The sequence below is a fragment of the Colossoma macropomum genome, unplaced genomic scaffold, assembly GCF_904425465.1.
Source record: "Colossoma macropomum unplaced genomic scaffold, Colossoma_macropomum, whole genome shotgun sequence".
In the NCBI taxonomy this organism is placed as follows: Eukaryota; Metazoa; Chordata; class Actinopteri; order Characiformes; family Serrasalmidae; genus Colossoma; species Colossoma macropomum.
The window spans coordinates 31527739-31539240 of record NW_023494792.1 but is presented as its reverse complement, the minus strand read 5'-3'; the positions used below and the strand labels follow the sequence as shown (position 1 = coordinate 31539240).

The 11502-nt window shown below is 39.9% G+C and overlaps 1 protein-coding gene across 3 annotated transcripts in view; it reads right to left on the bottom strand.

The window, feature by feature from the left end:
* Positions 1–6270: 6270 nt before the first annotated feature.
* tmem65 (transmembrane protein 65) overlaps positions 6271–11502 on the bottom strand; it is a 31393-nt gene continuing 26161 nt past the window's right edge. For 2 of the 3 annotated variants that reach the window (XM_036576876.1, XM_036576875.1), the window contains 2 exons: positions 11080–11185; positions 6271–9174 (listed from right to left, as the gene is read on the bottom strand). In XM_036576876.1, coding sequence (XP_036432769.1) covers positions 9052–9174; positions 11080–11185 — 229 coding nt within the window. In that variant the 3' untranslated portion in view covers positions 6271–9051. The remainder of the gene's footprint in view (positions 9175–11079; positions 11186–11502) is intronic. The other variant, XM_036576877.1, reaches the window with a different exon arrangement.

Sequence of the window (11502 nt, the reverse complement as noted above, 5' to 3'; positions counted from 1 at the left end):
TCATTGCTGAGGGAAAAAAAAATAGGAATTTAACGAAGATTGTACGAAAACTATATGTTGGATCAAAAAGCTGTATACAAGCACACCATTCCCGATCAGACCGAACATTTCGAAGTTGGAACAGTGTTGATATCTTGAAAACTGCGGGACGAGTTGACGGACTTGTTGGTGAGGTAACTGTGCCTAGTGACTTTATCTTCATCTGGAACAGTAAAGAATTCGATAAATAGCCATTGTTTTCAGCTGAGTTTCCAAAGACAAAGGAGAACACCTTTAAGTACCATAAGCTCCTGTTGGTAACAATCCTGAACAGGAACTAAAAACCATCAAACTGAAAGGCCAATGGAAAAAGCACAGGTCCAGTTTTCTGGTGCCAAAGGTTCCATTATGTTGTGCAGTGGAAAATCAGCCAAATTAACTGCTAATTAAGACATTTTGTCTGACTATTTGTCAATCAATGGCTTTTAGTGGATTGTGATTGGACACCAAGTCACCTGCTGCCTCCTGCACTCTCTCTTTCTCTGTCTCTCTCTGTCTATCTCTCTCTATCTCTCCCCCAGCCAATCTATGGTGGTCACACCGGAACATGATTGACCACAGCAGCATGAAAGGACACGTCCAGCGTCAGTCCAGGAACCTCTCTTGTGTCTGATTGGCTGAGAGAGGAGAGAGAGAGGAAGAGCCTGAGAAAAGCATCGCTCTGACGCATCACACCCCTATAAAAAGAAAGCACACACAGAAACGAACACATGCCATTCTGTGTCTCTCTCTTCCTTTCTCTCCCTCTCTTTTTCTCTCCCTCTCCAATATTGAGCCAAAACAAATGACAATCAGCTCTTTTGTATGTTAGTGGAATAACAAATTAGCCACCAGGTGCAGTTTTACAGCCGCTGTTCTTGTACTAAGACTGACTCCGGCCTTCGACTTGCAATCTTTATTAACGAACAAAATCCACAGAGAGAGAGAGAGGGACTCCTCATCCATTCATCCTTCTCTCCCCTCTCCCCTCGTCCATCTCAGACGCTCTCTATCTCTCTCTCTCTCAGCAGGAGCACTCGTTGTTCTCAGCATGACGGTCGTAGAGAGGCTGCGTGTTGGTCTCTTGTCTGTCTGTGTGCGCGGTTATGGTCTCTATTACTGACTACATAACCCACAAGCCTCCTCTTCCTAATAATGACTCAATAACACTTGGGGTTTTTTTTTTCGGTTTCTTTTTTTGGGGTTTTCTTTTCTTATATCAAGCCTTTTCAAACTTTTTAAGGAGGCGTGGTCTTTTCTGAGCCAATCAGATGTTGCCATACTGCTCAGAAGCCCCTCCCCTTGCCGCCGGGTGGGCGGAGCCTCTTCTCTGTGCCTAAAGAGCTCTATACAAAAACAGGGGAAAAACAAAACAGGAACTTTACTAACAGGAGCACACAGGACACTCTCTTTTTTCACGCTCTGGAGTTTGTTTACCTGTAAAGGAGCGAAGAGTATGTAATGTTTCGTCTCTGACTGGACTTGCTGCTTTTTGAGGACTTTTAAAAGGATCCGCATCCCCTCATCTCATCGACGGGACACCGAAAACCAAGCGAAGGAGCAAAGAATCAGCGCGTGTGAATGGTTGTGTGAGAGTACGTGTGCATCGGAAGGGATGTGTTCATAGAAAAGACGACCTACTTGGTTTGCTTCAGTGAGTGCGTTCGTAGCTCTTGGCGTTCGTCCGCTCTAAAATTGATGGGATGTGCTCTGCGTACAGGTGATTCTGTGCATCAATACGACATTACGAATGGATTCGTTTCGTTTTTTTTTTCCTTTGTGAGCGTGTGCATGCATGTGTCTGTACGTATGTGTGAGAGAGAGAGAGCCGGTGAACAGGACTGCGATCAGATGGGGAACACCAAGATCAGCTAACGGCAGGGACTCGCTTCGAGAGGAAACAGCAATTAGAGAGATAAACCTTACGGTCTAGTATTTATAGCTCTAGCTGTAGTATTTATAACCCTAGGACTATAGCCCATCTACTCAATGTTAGAACTTTATTTAAGCACAAAATATACCCATTACCAATGTACTGTATCGTGGCAATGTACTATAATACTCTCCTGAGTGCGGAGATACATGCACACCTTCACATACAGATGGAAGAAGAGAACAGTAGCAGCATCAATCTAGCAGTTTCATACCTCATTCGGTCCTACTGTTACCTTCTTTTCCTTCAGGCAAACACCTACGCAGACACACCTGCCGCACACTCAGACGTTTCTGTTCGCTTCTCCTTGCCGTTAGATCGGGATCCGTTCCCGAGATCGGTAGCTGATTTTTAGCCGCGAGCCTCTGTCGGGATTTTAATGTAAATAGAGCCTGAGGACTTTGGATCAGAGACCTTGTTGATTTATACAGTTTTATTCATTTTACCAAGTCCTATTGTTTTTATGATTCTTCCTTGATGTTCGATAGATGATTACACATATACACCATTAGTTGGTTTTTTGCTGGTAGGTTTTTAGTCGGTTGCTTTTTTTTATTTATTTATTTATTTATTTTCTAATCCTTTATTTTGTTGTGGTTGAAAGTATTGATACTTATTTTGTCTGCACTTCAGATACTATTTATGGAAGAAAAAAAAAGACCTAAACAAATCGTTCCCCGTGCCTATATGTTTTGGTTCTGGGTTGCGTAGATTGGCTCGTTTGCTCGGTGAGCTGCAGCCGTTTTGAATGAAGAGCTACATGAATGAACCAATAATAACAAAGGCTGCGTCTCAAATCAAAACCCACATTCCATGTGTAGTAAACTAACAGGGGATTCAGACATTTTTAGCTTTGTTGCATAGAAATTATTCTAGTTCCCTCTAAAACAAAGCACCTAAAAATGTAGAGGGAGAACGAGTGTCTTCAATCTAGCGTATCCCAGAGTGCACTGCAAATTGCACCAGTTGACCCTGAAAACATTAATTTCATGTAAATTCAAGGTGGTGACTGGATTGCCATCCATCCAAAATTCATAAGAAAATACACGCACTGGCCACTTGATTAGGAACCCCAGTACTAGGTAACACTGGGTAGAACCCTTCTTTACTCTCAGAACAGTCTAATTTCTTCATGGCATGGATTCAACAAGATACTGGGAATATTCCTTCAACATTCTGATCCATGTTGACATAACTGCCAACATCTACCACACCCCAAAGGTGCTCTCTTGGATGCAGATCTGACCGAGGAGGCCACTGAAGTACACCTAACTCCTTGAACCAGTTTGAGACGACCTGTGCCTTGTGACAAGGTGCAGATCAGCATCTTAGAAGATGGTAAATTGTGGGATGCACATGGTCAGCAACAATACTTAGATAGGCTGAGGCATTCGAACAATACTTGATTGCTATCAGGGGGCCCACTGTGTGCCAAAGAAACATTGCTCACACTATGACACCACCATCACCAGCTTCAGCAAGGCAGGTTGGATCCATGGATTTATGCTGTTTACACCAAATTCTGTCGTCAGCATGTCGCAGTGGAAATCGAGATTCAGTACTGGAGACAGTTTCATACTGTCCAGTTTCCCCACTGTACCCTCAGATTCCTGTTCCTGGCCGACAAGAGTGGAACCCGACATGGTCTTCTGCTGTTGTAGCCCATCCACCTCAAAGTCTGACATGCATCCAGAGGATGCTCTCAGCTGGGACAATTCTAGCCATTCCCCTGTAACCTCTGTCATCAACAAGATGCCCACATTGCTGCTTACTGGATGTGTTTAGTTTCTTGCATCATGCTATATAAACTTCAGAGACTCTAGAGACCATAGAATTCTCAGATCAGCAGTTTCTGAAATATTTCAAATCACAACCATACCACTGTCAAAGTTACTAGGATGATATGTGGCCCATTCTGTTGTTTGATGTGAACTAATGCTTTTGATCCGTATTTTCCACATGATTGGCTGAATGCATAACTGCATAAGTGATAGGTCCTAATACAGTTGCCAGTGAGTGTATATAAAATTTATATATAAAGTTATTAGTATGCAAATCACTGCTTACTTAGAATTTAAAGATATTTCATTCCAAGTAATTCTGAAGCATTTCTGTTTATCCATTCAGAAATTTTCACACAGCATAAAGGACAGCTGCTGTGTTTAAATGGTGAGCAAATAGATGTTTTTTGGACAGCGATGAAATTTTAAGTCTATTATAAATTTCGATGTCCTTAAATGCTCTCAGCCTTTTCTTAGCCTGCTAGTCAGTTAGCAGGTGGCTTTTTGCTGCCTTATCAAAGTCGAGTGCTTGGATCATTGACATCACAGGTTTTCTGAAAGTGTCCAAATGGCACATGAACTCATTTTCAGTTCCCTAAATACTCCTTCACTACATAGGGAACTAGGGATCGATTTGAGACACAGCCCAATTCGTCTCTGTAAAGAGAAGCAGAACCTTCTGATATTCTACAGCCACCTTTTTGTGTATAAAAGTTCCTCCTAAGAAAGATAGTGGTAGTGATCCGTTTCTCCCATTGTGTAGCGCTATATTTATTCTTTACAGTCATGAAAGGTTGTATCTAATCTTAAAGAATGAAACGTCCCCAGCGCGGGAATCCTACCCTTAAACTTAGCCATAGCCATGGACAAGCCATACACACCCTGTCCTTCTTACGGGCTTTAGGAGCGTAGGAATGTACATATTTATACAGAACCACAGAAACGCTTATGAACCGAGGGAAAGACTCAGTGTTTAAAAATGTGGGACACCTCAGCGTATGGAGACATGTTGTGAATGTTAATATTGTTAAGAAGACAATTATTATATTCAAATATGATTATTATTGTAATTATCATTGCTTTCATTTTATTGATGATATGATGATTGATAAATGATCAGCAATTTCTTTCCTTTTGTGAATATGAGTTTACATTATTCCAGAAGTTTAAATAATTGGACAAATTAATAAATAGATATATGCTAATGTAAAATGCCTTTTTTTTTTTTTGCTGTTTTAAATTTTCAAGATTGCATAAAGCACATACACAAGCACACAGACACACAACTGCTGAGAGAGCTTAAAGCTACACTATGTAAGTTTTGGGGGATTTGGAGACCTCTCTGGTGGAAACGTGTAATTGCATGCAATGTGAAAAAGTACATTCAGTAACGTGGGTTGTGCCTCTCTGAGTGGATAAATCTGATGACTGCGAGTGCGCTGAAGGACAATTCAAAGCGAACTCGGTCAAAACTTGAAGGACGTGTCTTCTGAGGATGCGAGTTACCTACTGTCATCATATCTTCATCATTATAAAGCTGATTTCGCATTTGAGACCTAAATATTGAGCCAGACCTTCTTGCTGAGGCTGTGCAATTGAGTTAATACATAAAGACCGATGACGTAGTCTGAAAAATCCCATCTGACGCCTCTGACTTGTAAATCAGTATTTCAGGCTTTACAGGGTGACACTGTTATTTCAGCATGTTCTTTTTCTCCTACAACTTCAAATATTGCAGCTCAAAGCCTGAAACTTTCATTATCTTACTTCCAAAATACACCAAAATCCATTAAAACAAGTTTCAAAAGCAAAGCAGTGAAGTCAGCCTTGTAAAGCAGACTGCTGTACTTTAAAGGTAAAGCATGTCTGTGTGTGTCAGACAAAGGAATGAAAGGCTTCTGGAACATCCCCCCCCCCACTCGCCCTGCTCTAGTGGAAAAAGTTGGGAAATCATGTGGAAGTTTTAAAACTAGTTATTATTTGTTGTGATATTTTTGAAAATAAATCACAGGTTTTATGATGAAGCATTTAAACTGTGCCTTCGCTGAACTATAGAAATTGTGTTCTATTAAAATCTAAGGTTGCAGATCTTGACAGAATGACATTTTTGCGCTTTGTTTGAAATCTAGAAAAAAATAAAGATTTTTCGTCAAACTTAATCGCTCGCTTTAAACTGTATGAACCATTAGCTAACGTTAACGATACACATTTCACTGTTGATTTAGCCAGTCTTACCAAAATAGCAACAAATATGACACAAATAGAGTTTCCAAATCGATTTGCTGTAAATGATGATTTGCTTCAAATCTTCAGGAAGATGCTGTAGTGATATTATTTTTGATTGCCTCATAAAAATAAAACACTATATGGAATTGGTCAAATGATGAAGGGCACGGTTAGGGTAACTGGTGGGCCACACTGAACATCCTCACAGGTCAACTTTAGGCAGCTCTGCTCTAGAATGTCCTGCAGAAACCGAAGTAAAGTGTATTCTGTGAAGTGTTTGAAGGAAAAAAAACAAAAAACAATCTGAAACAGTTTTTGCAATCAGTTAATTTATTAAACCACAAACTGGTAATTGAAAAATAATAAAAATCCCAATGTACTTGATTATTAATAGCCACACAACACTGTGTGGTCCTCTTTGCTCATGGACTAAAGAACTTGAACATACTGATGTTTGACTATGAAATACAGACGGTATCCATCGAATACAATCAGATACAGCAGTACCTGACTGACAATCAATAACACAAACAACTTCAGTGTCATGATCGAGAACAACTCCGAAAACCAGACGAATGGCAAGAAAAATCCTTCAAAACCATAAAATATCAGACACAAAACAAAGCATACATTTCCTTCAAATGAAATCATTTAAGATAATATCGTACAACATAACGAGCTGTTCTAATGCATTTGCATTTGGGTCTGGGCTGCTTTTCCACACAGATAAAGCCTAATCCTTTTCTAAAATAGAAGCCCAAACAGGGTACTGCCACTGGCAGTGCAATTTATTCAAAGATTAGGACCAATCTGTGCTGGGAAATGCACCACTTTCCCCGAACGCATCACTATGTGGATATGGCAATTTGGATATGCAAATTCCTACTGGTGTCAAATATGTACATGCAGAAAAGGCCATGAGATGACATCATTCAAAGCTAACAGTTTTCCAGACTCAAATCCGGACTGACAGAGGCAGTTTAAATAGACTTATGTGGCTATGCCTAATCTGTACCCTGGAAACTCTATTTTATATGTCCAAAAGTATCTAGACAGCCCTTCTAAAGCATGAATTCAGCGACTGCAAGGTGAATCCACTGCTGACACCGATGTTCAATGGCACAGACAGCTTGTATGATCTCCATAAGCACTGACCAATAAAATGGAAGCTCTGGAGCAGCTGCACATGATTCTAAGGTCACTATGCCCAATGCTATGCATCAGCTAGAGGGGTATAAAGACTGCCCAGCACAGGGCTATAGAGCAGTGGAGCTGTTCTCTGGAGTGATGGAGCTCCATCCAATACCTTTGGGATGAGTTGGAGATCCAGAACTGACCATCCAACATCAGTACCTGACCTCACTAAAGCTCAATCAAATCCTCACAGCAATGTTCCAACATCTAGTGTAAAGCCTTCCCAGAAGAGTAGAGGCTGTTACTGCAGCAAAGTAGGAACAAAGACCCTGTTAACAGCCTTGATTTCAGAAGAAACGCTAGATAAGCAGGTGTCTACAAACTTTTGGACATATTACATGTTTATATAAAACCATAGTGTTTATAAAATCACACACAACACTGAAAAAACAGTACTTAATTGAATTTACTTCATAAAAATCTGTACACAATTTCTACTCCAATAAAATGTATTACGTTTAGCACAATTTTGTGTTTTAGTTTACTTAGTTTTGGCAGAACTTGTGTTGATGTTTTAATCATGTACACATTTGAATTCAAGCACTTTTTTCAGTTTGTTTATCAGCACCTTGTATTCCAGTCCAGTATTTCAGAAAACGCTGCAGCACAGACTGCAATCACAAACACTACAGCTGCATCTGTGGACAAATGAAACCACCCGACTCAACTATACTTCACCTCCAACTAAAACTCGACCTGCAGACTCACATCAGCCTGTCCTTCTACTGCTCTACCCAACAAATACAGACCTTTACTTTACTTTAGAGTACTGATCCCACACAGCTTACATCTGCATATTATCCAGTCTGATATTGCTATGGAAGCTCTATGTATGACTTGCATATGTTTTTGCTTGTTATAGTTACTGCTGATCCTACAGGGGGGATCTGTGATTGTGCTCCCTAACTATGTGTTGACTGGGAGCAGCACAGCGTCGCCAGCAGGGCAGCACCACCTGGGGCAAGTGGGGGGGGGGTTTAGTGCCCTGCCCAACCAAAAATACCCAGTCAGTCCTGGGATTTGATCCTACATCTTCCAGTTGCTGTCTCACCTCTCCTACCGCAAGGATCCCAGCTTGTTTGTTTGTTGGATCTGTAAACATGTCAAAGCTATAAAACTAGTAGTTTTTCATTTAAAGGTTGATTCCTTAAACCTTTATGTGACCTTAGCTCCTCACTCTCCTCTCATAACGACATAAATACTAGTTGCATAGTAGTTACTGAAGAATTTATAGTAGTTACTGAATAATAATCCATAAGGTTAATAACTGAATAACAATAATCAGCAATAACAATGTGACTAACAATGATCTACATGTTAAGGGGTTAAATAAAGACATAAAAGAAAAAAAAATCTGGGCTAATTATGTTGATAAGAGACACATAAAACAAGCCTCTGTGCTGTAATTGCAGTTTTTGTTCGTATTAAATCATAATCGTACTTTATCTCGATACCCTGATTCTCTGAGAAAACTCCTTTTTGAAAATTTCATTCATTTCTAAAGAATATAGATGAATAGAACTGCTAAAAGTTGCAATTCTGCAAGTGAGTCATAAATATTCGTGTTCTGTGCCATTTTTGCACTTGCTGGCAAGTCCTGGCTTAAAACATCTGTCTGGGGATTGTTTAACTAACAGCTAGGTAACTAGCTAACCAGCACTGATCCCTCCCTCCATAGACACCTAGATCTCTTTTGGGTACAAATCCATACCTTAAAATACTAAAATACTCTAAAAACCAATAGGCTACCACATTTTGGAGCTACAACTTGAGTGCAATCAATTTCATAGAGAAAAGAAACTTTCCTGGTGGAACTTCTCCCAATAAGTTAGTGAAATTTTGAGAAAATGTTCAGAATAGTGTTAATCAAGCTGTGTCTACTGCACACTATATGAAAATTTACTTAGAGTCCGTTTGTGTAGTACGTGGAGTGTCCACTGTCTCCTCTTCATCTTCATCACTGAGAAAGAAGAGAGGAAACATCCCCAGAAGGCAACCGATGGTGACGCCGATGGCCTTTCCCTGCAGCACCAGAGCACAGCTAGAGTTACAAGCTTTCTCGTTATGGCCTTTAAACAGCCAACCTAATCCCACGGAAGATTTAAAGGAATACTTTGCCCAAAATAATCCCAATTTACACAATTTTCAATCAACCAAAGCCTGTTTGGTGTCTGAACAAGTAATAGGAGCTTATACACCATCAATTAGCATTGAACAAATCATCACACACTTACCTCAAACCGTACTGAGTAGTTGAGTAGCCTTAAAAAAGACTTGCTTATGAAGTGACCACATCTGTACCTTAACTATACAAAAGGACAAATGTATAGGCAAAATTCCAGTGAGGTAGAGAGCTAGACCTTCAGTCTGGGCCATAAATGTCATAACGTGGCCAAAAACAAGACCCAAAAGATAATTCTGCTAATTCTGGTAGCATCCTATGGGATTCCTAGTGTTATGTTGGCACTAAGCTAACAGTGGTAAACAGTGGTAACATCTTTTGGCTGTTTTGGATTGAACAGGCATTCAGAGCTTGTAAAAAACATTGCAAGTTTTATTTGAAGCTTGTTACATAGAACATTGAACATACATTTTACCTTGTATCAGTTTTACAGTGGCTCAGTAAAGAGCTCTGGCATAGAGCTGCCACCACTGTTTTACATTTCTGACAGCTGACTGAAACCTGGTCAGACTACCACTTGTATTCATGGTCAGTGACGTATCTAGAACTTCCAGAAGGCCTAGAAGGACATTTTTACCTCACAGAATTGGCCGATTCCACTGTGAGTTTCTAATTATCCTGGTAGTTAATCTATCGTATTAGTCATTGCTTTAGTCATTAAGGGACCGTCTGAACAGTGCAAATCATATTTCTCATGTCTTTAGCCAAAATAAGGCAAAATCACATTGAAACACTTGTATTAAAGAGAGTGACTTCCTTTAACTGGGAAGTTCAGTAGGCTTAAGTGAAGCCACTCTCTTTACTACAAGTTATTTAATGTGATCTTGGCCTTCTTTTATCCAAATGGTAACCACATGGTAAATGAACCTTATAAAGATGTCTGCATTATATAGTTTGTAGATGGTCCCTTAATGACTAATGGTGATCTGCATTTCTGAACCATGTTCAGCGAAATTTAAAGAAAGAAATATTGTAGTTTGTTTCTTCTTAGGAATGAGAAAATGTATGTATTTCTGTAAATTTATTTCATGAGAAATTGAGAAGAGAAAGTCAAATATTTAACAGAATGTCCAAAGCAAAACCAATCATACTGCGCTGTGATGAACAGAGCCATGAAAATGACGCAAGTTCTGCTGAGGTTCAGCTCAGCTTTTTCAATACTTCAGTAACGTTACCTGCCAGATTAACCTGAAAGTCATCTTCTTTTTAGTCTGCAAAGCATTTCACTGCCTATTCTATTCATTTCTGGCCAATTCTAGCTTTCTTAGTTGATCTGCCATCACAGCAGAAGCATACTTTGGTCGTTACTTCGGTCTTTACTTAGTAACTGGTACTGGAATAATACAGTTATTGTGGAAAAACACTGCTGTAGTACAAATAACACAGGTACAACACTTCTCAACCACTCAGACTGTGCCGTCAGAACAAGTGTAAAGTGTCAGAAACCACATATGCAAGTCTGTTTGAAATCACTGAACAACCCAACATGGTTCGCAGCTTCAAACTAAAAAAGCAAACTTCACACACCAAACAGGTCTCGGCTAATCGAATAAATTAGATATCAGGTGGAAAATAAAAAAAAAATGGTTTAAGAAACTTCAACAGCAACTTCTTTCACTTACTATCTTTCTCTCTCGCTCTTTCACACACACACACACACACACACACACACACACACACACACACACACACACACACACACACAGAGTCAGACACACTCATGCGCACACTAACACACCCCTTACCATGTGTGAGCTGAGTCTGGTCTGCCACATGTCGGCCTGTTTGGGCGTAAGATCAGGAATCTGCATCCCGAGCCTGGCAGCAAGAGCTTCCACATAACCTGCTAGTCTACACACACACACACACACACACACACAGGCATAGACACAATGATTACACATGGCACACTGATATTTTTCACTCACCCATGAGTGCACAGACACACATACATTAGAAACTGATTCGAAAAATCAATGGTTTGCAGATAAAAGTATAAGATGGTACTCTATACTTAAAGAACGTCTTATAGACCTGACATGAGTTAGAAATAAAGGTTCTGTGCAGGTACGTTTTTTGTTCATCAAGGTACAAACAATGTAAATGTACCTCAAAGGTACAACAGTGGTTTTAAGGTCTAATTGTGAACCTTAATTAAGTTTTTCCAA